Below are 22833 nucleotides of genomic sequence, written 5' to 3'. Positions count from 1 at the left end.
TCACATGACCAGAACTGGCCACAAAGCTATCAGTCCCACTACTTAAAATCTTGAAATGAATCAGTATTGCACAGTTTATTAGGAGCATTGGAGTGAAACATGCATCTTACTATAAATTCTACTTATGACATTTATAAAGATATATTTGTGGGCCAGAGTACAGGAAAGCTGCTAGGCAACCAGCAGTAACTGGTCAAAGTCAAGCAGCTTTATGCTTAGAGTGTATATTTGTATTTAAAGTGCAGTGTATGTAAGAAAGAGCAATGGTCTTTTTAAAAAGTATAAGTGTCCTGCAAAACCTAAAGCATAAAGCACCTTCTGGACAGGCACTTGTTTCTATCAGTCTGACAGCATCTTAATGTGTATGCTTCACGTCTGAATTAAAGGCCTGGTCGCCACGCCCAAGATCACAACTGTGCATGTCTGTGCGTATCCCACAATGATAAACAACAAAAACATACATTTTAAAATGTCTGTTTTGCCCCCAACTCCACATCATTTTAGCACTTCGTTTAAAGCATTCCTCATCTATGATGATTTTTTTGTCCTTTTTCTGAAAACAGATTCTTCTTTCAGAGCCTGTATGCAAAGGGTGGGGTCCAGCACAGACATCTAGACACACTCAACATTCAAAGGTGTGGTTACATTAAAGTCAGTGTTGAAGTTGCAAGAGCTTTTGTTCTCTCTGTCACTACCTTGTGTAGGTCTGAATAAAGCCCTGAGGGTCATTATAACATGAAAACAATGTATATTTATGAGTAACAGAATGCTTCTGGTTCATCAGGTTGATGAAGCAATCAGTATTTCATATTCTTATAAAAACAGCTAAGGTTTAGTCCTGTAGTTTGTGCGAGAACAGTTCATCTCCTTATCAGTTCTACTTTGTTTTGCCAAAACACCTTTTAAGAAAATTAAGTCTTTGTGTAGCTGAAATAAGTTTATTTTTTTAAGCTTTAAAGACTATAGGTGTTTATTATAGCCTTTTACGGTCTTTAAGTGTCTGTGAGTTACAGTTTTCCCTTGATTTGAGTGGAGATAAAGACATATCTGGTCTATTTGTATAACCCTTAATCACCTTTAATATGTATAGTCTCAGCGGGCATGTCAGGACTCACATTATGAAAACAGTGAATGAAAGATGAATCCTCTAAACTAATATCCTCAGGGTGAGTATGTAAAAAAACTCCCACTCGAAGCTCAAAGGGGGAAAAATGCACCAAACCCTGGGGTAGTTGGTGCTAGAGTTCTCATGAGCTCTGATCCTGTATACACAACATGCTGTCTAAACAACACCTGGAAAAAGAAAATTTAAACTGAGACTTCCTGGCATTGTAACTGATAAACCATGAATCAAACCTGGCACAGGTGCTGAGAAATATGCAGGTACCTGCAGATTCATTACCAAAACAGATGAGTGCACATTAGAAACGTGTTAAAGCAAAGTGGTTGACTTCATGTCTGACTTGGGTTGGTCAATCAAGGTGGGTGTTTTCACTAAAACGAACATTATGACTCATGTATTCACAGCAGGTTATAATCTCCATGACAGGCGACTCACACAGGCACTTTTCTTCTTAAGGTCCTCAAATTGATGAGCTTTTTGTTATTTAGCTGATGATGATTGAGAACAGTCTATGCTCAATGTTTACTCCAAAAAATCCAGAGTCCTTCATCAGTGGCTTAATAGATAAAGCTAAATAATTTTAATCCTGTTAACCGCTCCTTCTACCTTTGTAGCAATCCTAGGGTGTCTGAGCTTGTCCTTTATGACACTTTTATTCATACCGAGTAATGTATTATCTGACCCAATAAAATATTACTCCACCTCTACCTACTTCAAAACCCTTAGACAAATTGGCTTACTTACCAAGAAGTCAAAATGAAGATAAGATCACCTGATAAAGACTGTTTACAACCTGCCACCTGTTCAGATAACACTCTGTTTCATGACTTGCTTGACAGCTTTTGTGACTATTTTCTATCACAGTAGTGCTTTTCTTTCTTTTTTATTTATCATGTCGTGATATAAGCTCAGGTAACAACAATGCACTCTAACCCCTGCAGTAGAGTCTTGTCTAAACTTCATTTAATTCGTCTGAATGAAAATCTGTTTTATGGCTATGTTACTGCCTTTCGTTGAGTTCCCACAGTTGCATTTCGTCTTAATAATGTAGACTGACTTAATATGAAATATGCACTTATTTTTAATAGTCCGATCAGGATGAACTCAAGTTGGGCTGTATGTGGCTCTTAGACTAAAATTCATTTGATACCCAGTCCTTAAGTCCTTACATCTTAAATAAACCACAAATAATGGCTGCATAGTGAAGCAACCTTGCAGCTAACAGTGACAGGGGGAACAATAAGTACTCCATTCATTGTGTTCAGTTTCCTTTTCTCAGCTGTAAGGACTAATAAGATGGTTTCTATTCAATGTTAAAACAAAAAGAGTCACAACCTATGAACATGAGAGGAAGTCCACTGTTCTCCTCAAAGTTACCATAGACTCAAAACATCAAAATACTCCACTATTTGGATGACTGTTTGTAGCATAGCAACTACAAGGATGGCAGAGTGCATGCGTCACTGTGTATACCTGAACCTTATCTATTGTATTCTGTAGTTCTCTGGATGGTTTGGATTCCTTCATCTGAGCATAACTGAGCAAAGTGTCCTTGTCATTGGTTTCGTTGTACAGTGAGAATCAGAGCTGGCTGGTGTTCCCATGTCTTTCACAACCAGACTACTTTCTTTATTAATAGTTGGCACATTATATGATGGCATATCAGTGCCGCTTTATTCTTTTTTATTGCCTCTTAAAATCTATTGCACAGATGGGCCGAATAAAGTTTAATTATTGCTTTTTTTATTTGCAGATTACACCGAATCAAATGTATCTCATCACACTTGATTTCTGACACATCTCTTGTATTTGATACCTGCACAACAATATATTCATCTGAGTTGGTTTTTACAACACGCTGTAGACAAACTGCACCGTTAACATCAGAATGGTGGTGTGTTCTCTCGTATTCTCTCAAGTGGTGGACTGGCACAATGGCATGTGTCAGACACGGTGACGCCTTCAAGCTGGCCAGGTCATGTGAACTGCTGAAATCATTTAGCACGTTTTTAACAAAATGTTCACTTGTCCAATATTTTGATTTACAAGCAAAACTAATCAAATTCAGCTGCACCTTGTGATTTGTGATAACTAGCATGTACACTATAGATAGAGGGGTAATATATCCACAGTTATGTCACCTGGTGGTGTGTAAAGATGCAGCTTAGTTTAACAGAAGAGAGGACAGTGTTAGCTGATTCAGCTAGCTTTGTTGGCAAAAGGCAGAAAGCTGTATGGTTGCATCTATTAAAAGTACTATTTGGACCTGCATGAATGCAAATACTCCAGTTTTGCTGCCAACAGGATATCAGTGCAACTGACCAGACAGCAAGCCATAATGTGCAAAATAATTTTAGAGCATTTCGGCACATCTTGGCTTACATTTCAAAGTAACCTCAAGTGGCCATTATAGGAAGTGATATTTTTGGCACATAATCATTGGATTCATTGTTCAGGTCGAGGTTGCTTAGTAAACACAGAAAAATACAATAAACAGTACCTGTGATAGTCTCATTATTGTCATGCTGCCATGCTGATGCTAGCATTTAGAGCAATACAACTAAAGCAATGGGACAAAAGACGCGGTTGAAAACAAAAGTAAAGCTGCAATTAAATAATTTTTTCTAGTTTCAACATCTGGTGTGCAATTGTTTTCAGGGAATGCAAATTAAATAATTCGAGGTATTTGTGCAGCCTTACTGCACCACAGTGTATCACTATTAGCTCAGCAGTTAATGACAACAGTGTCCTTGTATATTTGTCTGGATTTATCGTCTATGAGTGAGCTATAAAGTTATATGAACAAGTAAATAAATAAATAAAGCATCTTCAACGTCTAGCTATGAATGCAACTACGTCTTGGTTACAGATATACAATGCACAAACAGTAGGGAGTGGAGCTCATTGCAGAGAAAGTATGAATCACAGATGTGAGTCTGTCTGGAGCAACACAGTCCTTAGAGTCTCTAAATGTACCACACCCTTCTCCAGAGATTATCAGATATTCTTTAACTATCAAGTCTGTACCGCACAATCACCTCTAACTGTTTCTGACAAAAGTCCTGGGCTAATTTATTGACTGAACATTCATAGTAAAATGTGCTGAGTGTGTGAGTGTCTCAACCTATGTGCATATGTGTTTGCTGGAGTTTGTGTGCTCGATTTATATTCACTCTCTCATCATGCAGTAAATCATCGGCTGTGCATATAGACTCACTCATGTCCATTCATCAACAGTAGTTTGAGCAAACTGAAGTGTGTTGACCCACCATGGTTCATTCCAGCAGTGAAGCCACTGTTTAATATGTTAAAGGAGAGCGTCTTCTCTTCTAAAAGTACTACAAGCACTTTCTGGATTCTACTGAATTACCTCACAGTTTGGTAAGTGCAGCTAATTTACTGCACCTAAAGCTTCCCTCTGCAGAAAATGAAGGAAAGAAAAGTATAATTTAACTTCCATGTGCTTGAATGCTTGGTCTGCTGTCTATGCTAAAAACATCCAATACTAAATATATAAAGTAACTAATGGAACATAAAAATATTAGACAAAGAGACACGAGGAGAAGGTCAGATAAGGTCTTTATGGGCTGATGTACACCCTACAAAGGCTGTCAAAGGGCCACGCCCTGCATACAGGTGAGATTCTCAGTAGAAGTGCACCATCTAGTGATATCCAAAAGTATCACTTTTTTATCACACACAAAACTGCTCACTGTGTAGATTATTAAGCATGTTTTCAATGACTGCCACACCCAAAGGGTTCACGAAAGTTGTGTAAAGTGAGAGCGGCTGGTATGCTAAACTTAATTTTCCAAAAGACAATTCATCATAATCTTCCTCTCTTATTTACGCATCCGATGTATAACAACAGTTAATGATGAAAGGAAACTGATACTGTAACATTTTCAGTTTAATAATAGATAATCCTGCAGTTAAAGCATGAATATCACGACACAAAACAGCAACACATTCTTGCTCTTCCCTGAGACACAGAGTCACATACAAAGTGTGTAACTATTCAGTACACACTCATTCGCAAGTATGCACAGAGTATCCAACATGTAACGACAGAATGTTTCTGATTTAATGTCTAAAAGACGCTGAAGTTATGTAAAGAGTAAAAAAAAGACGCACAGAGGAGCTCTAGTTCTTTTTAGCAAGTCAAAATGTGGGCTCCTTTTGATCTGTCTGCCTGGTCTTCTTGTTGAAACAGTAAAATTAAGTGGGTGTGGAGAGCTGATGGAAGGTGGTGAGTCCATGCTTGGTCAGGATTTGTCTAAAGCTGAATCTTGTAAATTCTTTCCTTGCCAACCCTTTTAAACACTGGCTGATCGTTTAACCACACAGTGGGCCTAAAATCATTTAGATCTTGTTATCTCAGATTTAGGATTAGTGGGATTTAAACTGATAACGCTGTGACACTGGAATTCACTCTTCCTTAAATCGTTTAAATTTACCCTTGGTGAACAGCTGCTGTTACCATCCATTAACTTTTATTTTGAAAAAGTACTTTTAAAAAGTATGCAACTGTACCTTGATATGCAATCAGATACGCAAATCAGAGAACCTGTGGCTTCACCACAAGGCATGCAGGAAGTGCAACATTTTTTTCATCTTAAGCTGAACTAAAAGATCTTTCAACAGTGACCTGAGGAAAAGTCTTTGAAAGGATTAAGGTAAAGTGAAAAAGTTGTCCATCAGGTCAATCAAGGCCATCAGGTTGCTTCTTCGCTGGATGGCTGTTAAGCCCCCAAGGCTTTGGGGAAAGCAGGCTGACTCTCCGAAACTGACTGTATTGCTCAAAATCAGTCAAAATAAATTGAACAAATAGGATACATAAGATATCCTATCTTGAACTAGATGAGAAGACATGAATAAAAAAACAGATTAAGAACTGAACGATTTACTGCAATGTGAACAAGGTATTCTTGTATCCTCACCGTTTGTACCTTATAGTTACAGTTGTTTGCTGCCACTCATCATGAGCTCAGTCGTGTGAAATGTTTTCAAAGTCTTGGTGACGTCATGTGAAAAACTAAATACCCAATGATTCAGTAGCTCGTTGAACCATCTTAAACAGCAATAAGAATAAAACAACTGGTTTTTGTATGACTTTATCAGTCTCTCACACTGTTGTGGAAGAACTTAGACCCACTCTTCTTTTGAGATTGCTTCAATTCATATGGTTTGTGGGTAATCATTTATGCACAGCTCTGTCAGTCTGGCTACAGCGTTTCATTCCAGTTGAGCACTGGATTTCAACTGGACCATTGCAACATCTTGATTCTTTTCTTTTTCAGCCATTCTGTTGTATATTGCACATATTGCTTGGGATTATTGTTTTACTGCATGACCCAGTTTGTTTGCAAAACTTTAGCTTTTGGACAGATAGCTTTACATTTGACTGTAGAATACATCTTTTCAGAAAGAAGAGGCTTGTAGAGTCTAACATGCCGCTCAGGGGTTTGTTTCTGTTTCTCTGAGCTTTGCACAATCAGGGCTTGGGGTGAATTTTATGCGAGTTTCACTCAAGGAAAGACTGAAGCATTTTGTTAACACATAACTGAATACTCCAGACCAGCATACTAACAAGATTTGCTTTTTTTAAAGGTCATCACACTTGTTGATGATGATAAACGGATGATAAAGAGGAGTCACCTTATCAATAATTGTATTATTTATTTACAAAAAATACAGTTTGTAGTCTCTGTGCTTCTAATGCTACTTTCTGTATTGCAAAACAGACTGACTGCCATTCCTTAGATGCTAATGAACCATCACTCATTCCTTTTTCTGGCCCCTCCCAGCTTATCAGTGTGACTGGTGAATGAGGAAGCTGAAGAACTTAAATGATGGCAGAGAGGCAGCCAGGCTATGTGATTGAATGAGAATGGGTCATAACTACAAACCAGTAAAACCAGCTGGTGCTTTCTCAAAAGGTTAACATCTGACTTTTGCCAGTTGTTTACCCAGACCAATGACAAACAAGTCATTTAAATGGTGACTACTATTAATCAGTGAAACATATTCCATTTATGAGTAACCTACTTGCTGTGGGCCCAAAAGATTGCCAATACTATTATAAGACAATCAGCTATAAGCGCTAATTAAAGATACATTTCTGTTAGGTATACTTTCTCTAAAATGCCAGAGACATTACACTTAGGACAAGTATGTGTTTTAGTGTCTCGCTCTGTGGATCTGTGGCTCTTACTGGAGGTCCCATCAGCAAATTTACATGCTCACAATGACAGTAGTGACAAGATAATGTTTGGCAGGTGTAATGTTTACCGTGTTCAACATCTTAGCTTAGCATGATCACTTAATAAAATGCTTCTTTAGTTAGCATCATCACTATGTAAATACTGCTGATTGAGCTCCTGGCTGTGTATTTGCCTACTCTCAGCTACTTCATCAACTTTTTCATTGCTATGAGTAATTAGGGTGAGCAACTATTTTACAGGATAGCCACACACTGCAGTCTAAAATTAAACTGTCACTGTTTCATACATTCTCTGTAATATTATTTAACTTCTGAGTACTTAACAAGACATTCAACATTTTAACAAACTGCAGTTTATATCATTCTGTATTTCAAATCCATACTTCAATGCAATTTCCCCCCTAGGATAAATATATTTTGAAATGTATGTTTTTCTTGAAACCAACATCTAAGCCAACCAAAAAGGAGGGGCACAAAAACAAACTGATGAAAGGATTATCTAGAAAAGGGAATTTTCAACTAATAACTGCTTTCACTGCAAAAAAATGTGGAATCACAAGTTGGACTCGAAAAGACGTGAATGAACCCCTACCCACTGGACACCACACCCATGGTGATGGAGAGATTGCATAGAGGGGTGGGGGGGATGATCTGTCAACTGCATTCTTACCTTTCAGCGTATGCGAGGCCCATCCCACTTTGCCACTATATAACTAAGGATGCCAAAGTGAGGCACTCAGCTGCAGATCAACTCCAGTTATCCTACCTGGTTCACATCAAGACCCTTCAACATGTCTTTCAGGACAAGAAGCTTCAAGCAGAACACCAAGAGTGTCTATGGTGGAGCAGGAGGTCGTGGAGTCCGTATCTCTTCATCCCAGATGAGCTATGGAACACCAAGCTTGAATCTTGCTGATGGTCTCGACCTCCATGTTGGAGCCAATGAGAAGGCCACCATGCAGAACCTGAACGACCGTCTGGCTTCCTACCTGGATAAGGTGCACAACCTGGAGAAGGAGAATGAGCGCCTGGAGAACCTGATCCGGGAGTGGTACCAGAGCAGAAACGTGGTCTCCCGTGACTACTCTGGTTACTTCGCCACCATCGAGGATCTGAATGAAAAGGTAGGAGAAAAGATACAGATAAGAGTCTGCCTGAGCGTTTCCTGCTTTATATATTTTCTTATTTTTCTCATGTCAATGTTCGCTGTGAGTGTAACAGAGGTATCTTTTGGTATCAACTTTAGCTAGATGAGCTCATTCATCGCTGTCAAAGACTTAGATACTGACCCATAAGTTAGAACAATTGTCATTTTCATAACTGTCATACTAGATACGCTCTAACTGTCAATCACATCCTGCTGAAAGGAATATCACAGTGTTAATTAAACAGAATGGCAGCACAGGTGTAGTGAGGAACTCAAATGTTGTTACCTGAAGTAAAAGCTTGATTGTTTTCTGACTGTTTCCATGTCGTTTTCCCCCTGTTAGATTCGTATTGCCTCCATGCTCAATGCCAAGATCACCCTGGACATTGACAATGCAAAACTGGCTGCTGATGATTTTAAAGTGAAGTGAGTGTGCCCTCTGTATGTTTATAACCCTTCTACATTCACATGTACACGTCTGACTGACAGCTCCTGATTGTGATAACCTGCTGACTTGTCCATCTGCCCTTTTGTGTGAAATTCACTCAGGTATGAAAACGAGCTGGCCATGAGACTGGCAGTGGAAGCAGACATTGCTGGTCTGAGGAAGCTAATGGATGATCTTAACCTATTGAGGCTGGATCTGGAGAATCAGTATGAATCCCTGAAGGAAGACGTCATTATACTCAAGAAAAACCACGAAGAGGTGAGTTTACTGAGAGGGCAAACTTATGAGTTCACATCAGTTTTTAATTGCAAGCTTTTGTGGCAGGCTGTTCATAATTCACACATGACCCATGTTTTACCCCTGATAATACAGAGGAAATGCAGTGTTAGGTTAATGCTTTTAAAAACAGCTCTGCCACCTTCTCCTTTTCCCTTTGCTGCCATCTTCTCTCTGCACACTTCCATGTATTCTTCTCTTTCTCCATTACCTCATCGCCTCTGTTTGTTCAACACCCGCACCCACCACACACACATGAACACACATGCAGATCAAAGAGTCAAAAACATGCATGACTATCAAAACAGCAGGTAGATTATTTTGAGGATTTGTGAATTTTTTGTGAAATATTTTGTGAAATTTTATTGCCCTTTGACCTCTGCAGGATTTGGCTCTACTGAGGACTCAGATGGGTGGACAGGTTAATGTGTCCGTGGACGCTTCTCCCTCTCTAGACCTTAACGAGACAATGGCAGAGATCAGGCAGCACTACGAGGGTGTGATCGCAAAGAACAGCAAAGAGCTCGAATTGTGGTATCAAAACAAGGTGAGAAGTGAAGGAATTATTATTATTATTTCGTTTAAGTGATGTTTCAGGAGTAAAACTGGAGTAACACATTTATGCTGATGCTGATGTTGTGTTTCTGCTCAGATTGCAGAAGTGGAGCAGGAAGTGCAAACACAAACTGAGGTTCTGGTCACAACACAAAGAGAGATTACAGAGCTGAAGAACACTCTCCAGAGGCTGGAGATTGAACTGCAGGGCCATTTGACCATGGTAACACACATCAGTTTGATATCACTGGAACTGATGTCATTTTATCTGTCCATTAAGTATGAAGGGAATGTTAGCAGTATGTTCCCGTAACTTAACAATTACCATAAAGACGTCCCTAAGTCTGAGTTGGTTATCTCTTCCATGCCTTCTCTACTCTACTTCCACTCACATAATTGCTGACTGCCTATTAACTTAACAATTTTCTTCTGCAACGCAAACAGAAAGCATCTCTAGAGGGAACTCTGGCAGAGACCCAGGAACGCTATGCCATGCAGCTAACAAACCTCCAGAATATGGTCAAGAGCCTGGAGGATCAGCTGTCCCAGATCCACAGCAGTATCACCGACAACAAGCACAAATATGACATGTTGCTGGATCTCAAGACCAGGCTGGAGATGGAGATTGCAGAGTACAGGAGGCTGCTGGATGGGGAGGATGACAGGTAAGACCTAGTGAAGAGAAAGAGGCAGTGGAGAGAAATTAGAAAATATGATGAGAAAATCGTGAGTCAGGGGAGATTAGAGACAGAGGGGAACAAATCTACTTAAGTTGAAATTCTTTACGATATAGAATGATTCTAATGATTTCTTCTCCCCCCATCCCCGCCCACTCTTCATTGCAGCTCAAAACAAGGTAAGAAAGCTTTTTTTTTTTACATCATTCTTTTTTTTTAATTGTCCAAATTATATTATAAATTTACATTTTTAGGAAGTGTCTTGAGAATTTATCATGATTGTTTTTCCTGTTCTTTTCTTCAGTGGTCACAAAGGTCATCACAGTGGTGGAGACAGTTGTGGATGGAAGGGTGGTGCAGACCAACGAGACCGTTGATGTTGATGTGGATGAAATTGAGTAAAGAACTCTAAGCATGAACAAAAAATAAAGAGTTGAATAAAAGTTTCATGTGTGGCGTCTACATAAATGTAAGATGAACAGATTGTGTAGGTTTTCATCTCTATTGTCACTCACTAATCAGTGTTTTGATTTTAGCGTGTGGCATTAGTCAGTGTGTTTTTATGTAACATATGTATGACATGAAAAACCAGAAATAACTGTCAATCATGCAGCTTTACGGTGAATTTAAGCCCCTTTTCTGTAGCCAATTTCCTCCTTTCATAACAACTTAAAGGGGTTGATTTTTTTTAAGAAGCCACACTTTCAAATTGTAATAATGCTTTAATTTAAGCAGACAGGCTTTGAGGTTTTGACTTACAGCTGGAAAACGTGGACGTGGCTGTAGCTGCTAGCAGTCTGTCAAGCTTTGCCTCAGCAAATTTGAGTCACTCAAAGTCATGTATGTTGTGTTGGTGCCTGTTGAAGTATTTTAATGAAATTCCATCTATTTTCTCAACCACTTCTCCAATTCAGGGTTGTGGGGTAATGGGGCTGGAACCCATCCCAGCTGTCAGGAGTGAAAAACGCAGTGAGACAGACAGACATTTAGGCTTTAAAACAGGGGTTCACAAATCAGTGCCTTTTTACATTCAGTCTGTGTTGAATACCAAGATATTTTATCATAAATGTGGACAAAGAAGAGGTTTATATAATGTAAAGTCTTTTCATGTTCCTTAAATTCAATGAGTACCAAAAAACTGTAAGCTCAAACTAAACAACCTTTATACATATGAGACACTTCTTCTGACAAATAATAAGTTTATCTCTCCTGAAGACATGTACAAGGAAAAAAATAACAAGCTGCCATCTGTTAAAATTTGTTTAGAACAGGTACTAAACAAATTCTCAACTCCGTCTCTACCAAGCTTGATTATAAACTTAGAAGTAAAATTGCAGCTTATAATAATAGTTCCTGCCTGGTGTAGGTACAGGGAGTGTCAGGAAGGAGTGGGTTAATGATGGAGTGACATAATGATCGGTTTATAGTAAAGAGATTCAATGATAATGATAATGTTGTTTCTTCTGGTTGCACAGACATTGTTTGCTTACATGCTTTAACAACTGTGCTGCTTTAGAGTTCACCTACCTGTGGATATACTAAGTTAGGTTTTTTGGGCATTTTGTCTCAGTGGACAACTTCTGTTCAAAAACAAAAACATTTACCCCAAGGGTTGCTATTTTAAAGACACATTTTTAAAAAACATCACTGAGCTTATCAGTATCCTTACATTTTTAATGATCTTTCTAAAACCTAGACAAACACCTTCTAGTGTTTAATTTTCTAAAATGCATACATTCTCTGTCCCCTAGTGGCAAAATGTTGGTTGATGCAGCTTTAATCACATGGGGACTGAGAAGTCTATCAGAATCCACATGGTGAACATTTTGCTCACATCACATATGTTCGGAGTGGGAAGATCCATTAATTTTAATGAACAAGAACTTGTTGATTCTTGATGTCATACACACGTTTTTCCAAATATGAAATAAAGTCTACATGCAGACTGTAACGTGTCTTTAAACGTTTTTGTGTCGTCGTGTACTGAACAGGTTCAGAAATGTTTTACTTTATTGCTCTCTTTCTAAAGACTATAAAACATCTTGGGCTCGTGTGTCATAATGGAAATTTTGAAAAGAGGCACAGTCCTGAGTAATCATTACTTTTAGCTTTTCTAGCTAGCAATATGGCCTCAGGCTGCAACTTTATATTTACTGTTATGTTTGATTTAATTCTCAGCCAAGTTTATATCTGTACCTGTGAAAATAATAATATTACCTTAGTATTCACAAATGTCATGAAATAGCTTATGAAATATAAATATACCTTTTAAAAATACCTTCTTGGTTGATGAAAAACTGTGGAACTGTCACTATCATGACATTTGAAATTAAGCAGACACAAATAAGACAAAATTAAAGTCAGGCTTTTATTGCATCACTTTAGTATTTAAAGGAAGTAGTAGTGACTCAGTTGTTGTGCTGTGTTTGCTGTTTGAGACAGTTTAGGTACTGGTGGTGTGGGTACTGGAGGACACCACCTTGCCATCACTTATTTCCTCAGTGACCACGACCACTTTTTTATTGGTGATGCTGGAAGATCCAGTGCTTTGGATGCTGTGAAAAGTACAGAGCTGGTGTTAAAATCAGTTTAAGATTTAAATTTGCAGAACTAGCTTATGGCGAAAGGGCAGAATTCTTCCTTTTTCTTACCTGCCCTCTCCATCCAACAGCTTCCTGTACTGTGCGATCTCCATTTCCAGGCGAGTTTTGATGTCAAGGAGCATCTTGTATTCTTGGCTCTGGCGCTCAGTATCGGCACGCAGCTGCATCAACTGTTCCTCCAGGCTTGTCACTTGCATCTGGAGGCCTTGAAGCTTCATAGAATACCGTGCCTCTGTTTCAGCCAGAGAGTTTTCCAAACCTGCTTTCTGTTGAACAAAGGAAGAGGTAAACAAAAGAGGCAAAAATCTGGAGCTGGGATTGACAAATGAGTTAAAGTAGAGTAAAGCCAAATTATTTTTATTTACCATGCTTAACTGTGATTGTAATTCAATCTCCAGGCCTTGCAGTGTGCGACGGAGGTCAGTGATTTCTGTTTTGGATGTTTGCAGAATTTCTGTGCTCACTGTGATCTCTTTGCTCAACTCCTCTGACTGCAACAGACATATGAGATTCAATGCAAATTTCAGATATCACTACATAACTTTAAACAAAAGTCTATGCATTGAAAATCAGTCTTACCTTTTGATCAAACCAAGCTTGAAGTTCTTTCTTCTTTTTGGCAGTTATAGATTCATATTGGTCACGGATCTCAGCCAAAACACTGTTCAGGTCTTGTTGTGGTGCTGCATCCACCTCTACATTGATCTGACCAGTCATCTGGTTCCTCATTGCTGCCATTTCCTGGTGTACAAATGGTTTAGGCAAGATATTTTAACTGAGTTGGTTGTATAGTACAGTTGAATAAATTTGTTACATTTTTAATTTGCATGAATGACTGTTCAGTGTTTGCTACTGACCTCCTCGTGGTTCTTCTTAAGGAAGATGAGCTCCTCCTTGAGGCCTTCTATCTGCATCTCCAGGTCAGATCTGCATAGTGTCAGCTGATCCAATAGTCTCTTTAGCTCAGCAATATCTGCCTCCACTGATGTACGCATAGAAAGCTCATTCTCATACCTGTAAGGCCACAAGCGGTCAGATATTTCATCTCAACAGTTCTGTATTTACAGTTTTGTGTTTGTTTAGTGTAAATTCAAAATTCACAAAGTTCAGCAGCATTTAAGCACTACTATCACTTACTTGGTTCTGAAGTCATCTGCTGCCAGCTTTGCATTCTCACAGGCCAGAAAGATGCCTCCATTGACAGAAATGGCATCATGGATCTGTGTGATTATTAAATACCATTTTTTAAATAACTACTACATGTCTTTATATTTGTGCAAACATTAAAAAACAACTGATGCATGTTGCATCCATGCATTGCATAATAAACTGAAACATGGTATTGCATTCAGATTCACTACTCATGCAACATACCTTATCTCTTAGGTCAGCTATAGTGGCCTCATAAGCTGAGTAGTCACGGGCCGAAGGGGAGGTCTTAGTTTCCAAGAACTGCCTGATCTTGAGCTCAAGTTCACCGTTGGCCTTCTCAAGCATGCGCACCTTCTCCAAGTAGGAGGCCAGACGGTCATTCAGGTTCTGCATGGTGGCCTTTTCATTGGCACCAACATTGATATCCCCGCCGCCACCACCAAATCCTGCGCCACCACCAAAGCCTGCGCCACCACCAAAGCCTGCGCCACCACCAAACCCTCCACCAGCACCAAAGCCTGCGCCACTACCGAAACCTGCACCACTGCTACCTCCCATGCCAAAACCATATCCACCACCACCACCAGCAGAAACCGAAATTCTTGCTCCATGTCCACCTGCACCACCGTGCATGCTTGAAGCATACATCTTTCGGACACTGCCTCCACTTCCACTTATGCCTCCACCTCCGAAGCGCCCAGAATAACTGCTATTGGATGTTGACAAAGCCAGCATTGTGAAGGTTGCTCAGGTGGTCTGACTGCCTTAAACAGACGGAGATGGCTGAGATGCACAGCTCTGCTGCTGGGCCCTTTTTATGCTGCAAAAAGCTGCTGCTGCCTTCAGTGTGGGTGGTGTCATGCAGGCACAAAGGGAGGAGCATTACCTAAAATGGGAGTTCAGGCGAACTCTTCACAGACATGTGCATTTTGTGCAACCATAAAAAGAAGAATGTGGGATTAAGTATTTACTACATTTATAAAGTATCAAAAGTTCACAACTGGCTGCAAAATTCATGCTGAATATTGTCATTATTTCATTCAATATTATTCCACAGTCCATTGTTCCATATTAATGTGCATAAGGACACCAATATCTTTTATTTCTGCAAAATGTAGTGTATATTGTAAAACAGCCACACCCGTCAACATTTACCTCAAGTTAGTTATTCAGTCAAATCTGCAAGGTTTTAAATGTTGTGTGTTCTGTCAGGTGATGGGACTTCATTAATTTTGTAGCATAATTTTTGAACAAAACAGCCAAACCAGGCAAGCCACACCTATCTTGTTCCCAAGGGAATAAGCACTGCAAACACTGTTGAATGAATCCAGGTTTTTTCACTTGACTCTCAGCCAGCATACCTATTCTCACACACCTTTCTTTTTTCTCAGTGTTGCCTTAAAATATCATCTTTTATGTGTTTCTTTATTTTGCCCTGCACTAGCCTGCAGGTTTGCTTGGCAGTGGTATTATAGATGTCAAACAAGCCTTATTCAAGATTTGGCACTGCACTGCTGGAAAGCTCACCATTGATAAGCCTGCTTGTTATTTACTTTTCTTGGCATTGTACTTTGACGTGTGCATCATGCCCAAATAAGAACAAGCTCTTGCTTGTTTGCTTCTTTCCATCTCTCCACAGCAATTTTAAGTCATTTACAATACCCTGGGGGAGTTTGCTCAACGGTTCCACATCAGCCTTGTGCAAAGGTTAGAAAGGTTTGAAAAACTGCAAAACATTTAACTTTTCTCTTTTCTATATAGTTTCTTTATAATTCTGTTTTTTCATTTTTAATATAGAGCATGATTATAACAATGCATTTATTGTGTTTCTAGCAAGTAAAACGTTTCTCTTTGCTTCAGAAAAATGACTGTTGTAGAACTTGCACATACACAGTAGATTTAGCAGTTACCATTTAGCAAAACCAGATGCTGCTAATCATTTGCAAGTTGCAAACCTGTCTCCAGCATGTGCTAAACAGCTGTAAATTATATCTGAGATGCTGATTGGTTATTTATAAATGGGGATAATTTATGTGCATACAGCATAACAAACAGTACATTTGAACTACTTAGTTGAAGTTTATTCCTTCAATATCATTTCGTAATATGTATTTTTGGATTTTTTGCTGAATAACCTTTTAGAGTGTATAACATGCAAAAAGACTGGTAGGAAAAACAAATGTTTAACCTCCTAGGACTGGCATCCACATGTGTGGACATCACATTTTGGGTTGTCTAGACCAAAATATTAAATTTCGCTCTACAAGGGCCTGATATCCACTTACAAGGACATTATACTGCCACTGTTCTATCAGAATTTAAAACAAATGTCCTCATATGTGGATCTCATTTTTCTCAGAAACAAAAATCAGGTAAAAAGAAAAAAGAAAAAAAAAGGTAATTCTTTGTTTTTACATTCATCAGGCCCCAATCAGCCCAAATAGCAAAGAGATAATAAAAATGCATGGCATGAAAGAGTTGTGGTCTTAGGAGGTTAAGAAATAATAATGTGCCGTAAACTACAGAACATTTTTAGCAACAAGCTTCAGTGTCATAAAAGTGACTTAGCTTATGCTGTCTTACTATTTTACTACAAACACAATTGATTTAAAAAGGAATAAATTACTTGAATAGAAATAAATTTGTTACTATAAGAGTACAAAGGGACATTTATGAAATTCTAGGTATAAACATTTTAATAAAGTGGCTAATTGGCTGCTGTCAAGAATGCTGTCAAAATGATGAACATTGAGTCACGTTTCCTTAGGCGGTAGGCAAAACCTGCACAGACAGGTATCTCATACTCACTGATCTGTAGATCACAAAATCAATGGAAAGCTACACAACATGACAAAGTGCATTCACCTAAATATGTTTTACTGTGCTAGAATGAAATTAATGTCATTGATTTATTAATTCATAAATAAATTAACTAATTCAAATTAATTGAGCAGGTAACCTGATTGAGATGTTGAAATATCAAGAAGTAGCAGCATGTACAGGTAACATGTTTGAGGCAGGCTAAAAGTAGTTTTTAAAGGACAAGGACCTCATACTGTGAAACATGGTATGAAGAAGTGTTAGTATTATGGTCAGTATTATGTTAGTGATTAGCCAAGATGTTATTTCTGCAGCATAGCCACAAACTTCTACAGCCAATGATGTGCTTCCCTTTTTCATAAAAATTGATCTGTTGATGCAAACCCAAATGTAAAGAAAAATAGCATAAACAGTTATTTTATTCACAGTGGAACATAGAAATCGAGTCATGACATGTCAAACTGAGAAAACGTATCATTTTAAGGAAAATATGAGTCCATTTTGAATTGGGCTGCAGCAACACCTCTGTAAAAAGTTGTGATGGGGGTAGGAAAAGGCTGGAAAAGTAAGTGGAATTAAAAAGAAATAGGTGGGGGGGAAATACAACTAATCAGGTTAACTGGCAACAGTTCAGTAACATGATTAGGTATAAAAAGAGGGTCTTAGAGAGGTGTTTCTCAAAAGTACAGATCAGCATGGGTTCACCAATCTGGTGAAAAAGACAATTAATGTTACTCAATGTAAAATTCTGAAGCCATTGAATATTTCATTATCTAAAGCAAATAATATCATGAGAAAGACAATCTGGAGAAATCTCTGTGCACAAGGAGTTAAAAACCAGTACTAGGTGCTTGTGATCACCCTCAGGTGGTGCCCCATTAAAAACAGGCATGATCCTGTCAATTCGTTGTGCCAACCACAAATACAGGTTAAAGCTGGATCATGCCACAAAGAAGCAATATGTGAGCATGATCCAGAAAAGCTGTTGTGTTCTCTGGACCACCAAAGCTCATTTAAAATGGACTGAGGCAAAGTGAAAAACTGTTCCATGGTCAGACAAACATAACATAACATAAACCCTCCATTCTCTGGACTGAAGTAGAAAGGGTCCGTTCAGCTTGCCGTCAACGCTTAGCTCGAAAGACTGCATCTCTGTGCATTGTGGGGCATTAGTTGCCATGAAATTTCCAGCTTGCACATCTGGAAAGGCACCACCAATGCTGAAAGGTATATACAGGCTTTGTGCTTCCGTTCAGGCGACAGCTTTTTCAGGCAAGGATTTTTCATATTTCAGTAAAGTATGTGTTTCAGTATAGTATCCTAAATCACCTGCATTCCAGTGCTTTCACCAATTCAAAACATCTGGTGCATCATGAAACAAATATCATAACACTGAAGAGCCAGGACTACTGAGCAGCTAGAATTCTATATCAAACAAGAATGGGACAACAATCGTCTCTCAAAACTCCAACAACTGCTCTCCTCAGTTCCCAGGTGTTCATGGACTGCCGTTAAAAAAAGAGAGCCGATGCTACATAGTGAAAAACATTGCCCTTCTGTATTCAAATATAGGTTTAGGAGATTTTCTAAATCTTGCCATTCTGTGTCTATTTACATTTTACACTTTTTTGGAATTGGATTCGTAATTATGTCGAATAGATAAAAAAATCTAAATAAAAAATGAATTTTCACAAAGGTCTTGTTCAAGGTCTTGTACTAAATATACAAAAGTGTCAAATGTTTGCTTGTTAAAAAGTCACCCGTTGCCTTCGGGTGTGGGCCTACTACGCTCTTGTTGGTTGCGAAACAATTTGCACAGTTGTTTTCTTTGACAGTAAAGATCATGCTGTGGTTTCACATCAGTTTTGTTGATTAGCGTAATTGTATGTGTGGCGCAAGGTGAGCTGTTGTGTGAAGTATGAAATTATGAATGAAGCATGAATAGTTGTAATTGACATATTCCTGAGAACCGGTGCCGATGCCATTCACTTAAAGGTATAATCAACTCTTAAGAAGATAAATATTTACTAGATTTATGCCCTTGTGGAAGACTATTGTATATAGCGTGAAGGAGAAATGTATTTGCGGTTAAACTTACTGGACTTTTGCCAAAAACCGTGTCTATAACTCTAACAGATTTACTGTGTCATCCAGGCCACGTTTCGTTGAAAAGGGAGGGACCTCTTGGAATGTGAAAGGCCTATTCAAGCCTGAGTATGAAGTGCCTCATTGACAGAAATAAGTGCATCTTGGGGTGAGAACAGGAACACTGTGTTTAAAATGTGCTGTGACATGATCAAATAGCTCAGAGTGCTTTTACCTGGGTGTGAGTATGTTACATATGAGCCAGTATAAAACAATATGTCCCTCCTTTAGGCAAGAAAGCGAGAGTTTTGATGATTCATTACAGAATCATTTGGGGGTTTTTTTTGCTCATCTGCCTTTCTCCATGTCTGCACTCTCAGATTTACACGTACAGCGAAAGTCCGTTTCATTCTCTACGGGTATAGTCTACACAAATATAACTATTGCGACCAGTTGTGTATACACTTTGTGGCTCATTTTCAGGTCCATTCAGGTGTATTGTAGCACAAAGTCACAATCTAGGAGTGGACAGCAAATACAGCCTAATCTGAAAACCTCTTCAGGCCTCAGCATGTTAAGTGTTACAGATCATAACAATTCAATACACTAAACTAATGTGGCTTGTTTGGAGGGGTTTTCAGGAGAATGAAGAATATGGCTCCATTGCTTAGGTTTGCAAAGTTGCATCTGAACAAACCACGAGACTTCTGGAACAATGTCTTGTGAAGAGGTAAGACCAAAAAAGAGATGTTTTTTCAGAATTCACAGAACAATTTTAGGCAAACCAAACACAGCATAAGCACTTCATAGTAACTGTCAGCATGGTCAAGGAGGGGTAATGATGTGGGGTTGTTTTCCAGTCACAGGATCTTGGCATCTTGCAGTCACTAAGTCGACCATATACCAAAGTATTCTAGAACTGAATGTGATGCTAACATCTAAAGCTTGGCCTAAATTGTGTCATGCAAAAAGACAATGATCCCAAGCACACTTGCAAATCTACAACAGAATGACTGAAAAAGAAAAGAATCAAGTTGTTACAATGGCCCAAAATCCAGACCCCAACTTGATTGAAATAGTGTGGCAGGCCCTTGAGAGCTGTGCATGAAATGAACACCCACAAACTTCAAAGAACTGAAGCAACAATGTACAAATGAGTGCCCCAAAATTCCTCCACAAAGATCTAAAAAACAGATAAAGTCACAGGGTTACTTCAAGTTACTGCTGCTAAAGATGCTTCTACAAGCTAATGAGTCATGCTGTATACTTTTTTATCACTGCATATATGTGGCTTGTATATGAGCAGGAAACATTTGTAACGTACAAACCACAAAGGTACAAAATAGACAATGTCAAGGGTACAATGAAAATACCACAGAGGGTACCAGCCCAAGCTGTGATATGTCTAAAGGTGCAATAAGGTACTTTTATTTTCTGAGAATGTTTTGAGTTATTATCATTCAGGCCCAAACTGGTTTCTGTTGCCCCTTCCAGTGCCCTGCAATGACTGGCCACACCCTCTATAGCAAGAAATATCTCATGCAAAGGGTCTGGAAATTTACAGCAGAGACAGCATTACAATGTTCACTGAGACAGATTTGCTTTTTTTACCATTAAAAAAAATGGGATATAGATAAAGAGACCATGTGCACACAGTCAAACACCACAATATCAATGCCATGCTGTACTAATATTCCTTCTGTAATGCAGGCAAGCAAGTAAAATACACAATTTCTGTTCCTTTTTATCAAACATACAGAGACTGAGTGCAACAGAAAAGCACATGTGCACTGAGAATCTGCCCACCATATGTGACTGCATTTAGCTTTTGCAATTATGCATAAATTTGAACCCCTGAGGTAAATGTAACATTTGAGTTGCAATTCAAAACATGACTTTATGTGCATAAATTATGCACACAAGTTGCATACGGTCCAACAATTGTACATTTTTATGAACTACTTATGCTCAGGTTTAGTTCTAGATGATGAGTAGGGATGGGTGTCGTTTAGGTTTTATCCGATAGGGTGCCAAACCGGTACTTGTGAAACGGTGCCGGTGCTTAAACGGTGCTCAAACCAGTGCTTAAAGAATGGAGAACACAAACTTTGTCCAAAAACCTCTTATGTTTTTATTTTTAGCAGTCTCTTTTTTTCTGCAAAATGATAACCAAGTTAGCCTTTTCTGTTGATACAACATGCCTCCTTTGGTTGGAACCGGTGCTTAGACAATAGAAAACACAAACTTTGTCCTAAAACCTCTCATGTTTAGCTGTTTTTTTTTTGTAAAAAGATAACAATGTTAGCCTTTTCTGCAGCTATAGGGCATATATGGTATCACTCTATCAAACAAGAAGGCAGCTGCATGTAACTACGACGGTGGTTGCTAGTTCACCTTACGTGCATTAATTTAAGGGGCCAGGACTCTACTCTTCGGGTTCTTGGGGGATGTTGCTAACTCCGGGCCCGATAACAGGCACCACACCCGCAGTAGATGTGCTCGGTGTGAGGTCTCGCAGCAAGCTATCAAATTCGGTGCATTTCTCGGCTTTTAAAAAAAAGCTGTGCGTCGCCAGGTGTTTCATCAGATTCGAGGTGTTACCTCCTTTGCACAGTATCGCCTTAAAGCACTTGTTGCAGGCTGCTGAGTTTGCATCTTTTGCTGTGAAGTACAGCAGACTTCTGACCGCTTCGCCTTGAGCATTTTTAATCTGTAGCTCTGCTCTAAAAGAACGTAGGTACCTGGGCCTGCCTAGTATCCTTGGAAAGGTAAAATGATTAGCTAGAATCCAAAGTGTATGACATCTCAAGGGAAAAAAAGCCCCGAAAAAAGCCCCGAAATGTGCGCTGCTTTTCGGTCTGGTTACTACCGTTTATGTCAGAACCGGTGCCGATACCGGTACCCAAACCTAATGACGAGTAGTATGAATGACTGCTTTGCCTTAACTTGATATTTCTTTGTGTACAAAACAGCTGAAACAGCAAGGTTCACTTTTACAATTAAGGGCGATAATTACATTTAATAGCACTTAGGATTGACCAGTGTGGTAAAGTACTGGAATACAAAAGCGGTGAAAAGAAGGCAGTTTTGGGTTGAGTCATTTTAACCAGCAGATTAACTCATCAAGGCACTGAGAAACTTTTTGTAGATCTCAAGCCTCCACTTGATTCAGCTCCACCCAAATAAAGATACCTGTGATGAATCAAACACCATCTTTACCCATACTTAGAGCACAAGCTTGCATAACACAGGTATTCTGTGATATTTTCTTTCTTTCTTTCTTTTGTGTGTTTCCATGCCTGTGATCCAGTGCCACACATTTTTCCAACAGTTCAAAAATCGCATCTGTAATGCGCCTTGATTTTTATGCTCTTTGCAGATCTTTGTCTATTGTTCTGTAAGGGAAACTGATCATGCTTCTAAAAGTCTCTTGTGTAGCAACAATCTGTTTCCACTTTAGCAAAATAAGGTTATACAATCAATCCACTGAAGTTGGGCCAGGAACACTCTTAAAAAGAAAATAAAAGGTGACACCTGGTGGTTAAATATGAAATTACCAGCTAAATACATCATTTGTTTTCTTATACTCTTATGATTTTTACCTCAGTAGCCAAACAAGAAAAGTACAGAACACAGTGGCTTTATATTTAAAAAAAATAATGATAGTGGTATTTTTTTCATTTGTGGTATGTATTGGAATGAAATACAATCGATCAGTCAATCA

At 38.9% G+C, this 22833-nt stretch overlaps 2 protein-coding genes across 2 annotated transcripts; one reads left to right on the top strand and one right to left on the bottom strand.

Moving 5' to 3' along the window:
* Nucleotides 1-8068: 8068 nt before the first annotated feature.
* Nucleotides 8069-11892, top strand: krt98 (keratin 98). The gene is made up of 8 exons (XM_003453777.5): nt 8069-8470; nt 8837-8919; nt 9043-9199; nt 9603-9764; nt 9870-9995; nt 10217-10437; nt 10618-10628; nt 10754-11892. Exons 1-8 carry the CDS (start codon nt 8138-8140, stop codon nt 10849-10851), a joined length of 1191 nt encoding a protein of 396 aa, XP_003453825.1. The 5' UTR covers nt 8069-8137; the 3' UTR covers nt 10852-11892.
* A 911-nt stretch (nt 11893-12803) lies between these two features.
* Nucleotides 12804-15009, bottom strand: krt15 (keratin 15). The gene is made up of 7 exons (XM_003453823.4): nt 14427-15009; nt 14190-14272; nt 13910-14066; nt 13632-13793; nt 13418-13543; nt 13101-13318; nt 12804-13004 (listed from the first exon to the last, which is right to left on the bottom strand). Exons 1-7 carry the CDS (start codon nt 14937-14939, stop codon nt 12893-12895), a joined length of 1371 nt encoding a protein of 456 aa, XP_003453871.1. The 5' UTR covers nt 14940-15009; the 3' UTR covers nt 12804-12892.
* Between the last annotated feature and the right edge of the window lie 7824 nt (nt 15010-22833).

This window comes from Oreochromis niloticus, linkage group LG6 (assembly GCF_001858045.2).
Source record: "Oreochromis niloticus isolate F11D_XX linkage group LG6, O_niloticus_UMD_NMBU, whole genome shotgun sequence".
Taxonomy (NCBI): Eukaryota; Metazoa; Chordata; class Actinopteri; order Cichliformes; family Cichlidae; genus Oreochromis; species Oreochromis niloticus.
Note: the sequence above shows the minus strand (reverse complement) of the source record. Positions and strands in the feature narration are given on the sequence as shown.

What these genes read in the sequence shown, in the direction of transcription:
- krt98 (XM_003453777.5), top strand. Translation starts at nt 8,138, where the DNA reads ATGTCTTTCAGGACAAGAAGCTTCAAGCAGAACACCAAGAGTGTCTAT. An exon ending in TCGAGGATCTGAATGAAAAG is followed by an intron (nt 8,471 to 8,836) that starts GTAGGAGAAAAG and finishes TCCCCCTGTTAG; the next exon opens with ATTCGTATTGCCTCCATGCT. An exon ending in GCTGATGATTTTAAAGTGAA is followed by an intron (nt 8,920 to 9,042) that starts GTGAGTGTGCCC and finishes AAATTCACTCAG; the next exon opens with GTATGAAAACGAGCTGGCCA.
- krt15 (XM_003453823.4), bottom strand. Translation starts at nt 14,939, where the DNA reads ATGCTGGCTTTGTCAACATCCAATAGCAGTTATTCTGGGCGCTTCGGA. An exon ending in GCAGATGACTTCAGAACCAA is followed by an intron (nt 14,067 to 14,189) that starts GTAAGTGATAGT and finishes GTGGCCTTACAG; the next exon opens with GTATGAGAATGAGCTTTCTA. An exon ending in TACAATCACAGTTAAGCATG is followed by an intron (nt 13,319 to 13,417) that starts GTAAATAAAAAT and finishes TTTGTTCAACAG; the next exon opens with AAAGCAGGTTTGGAAAACTC.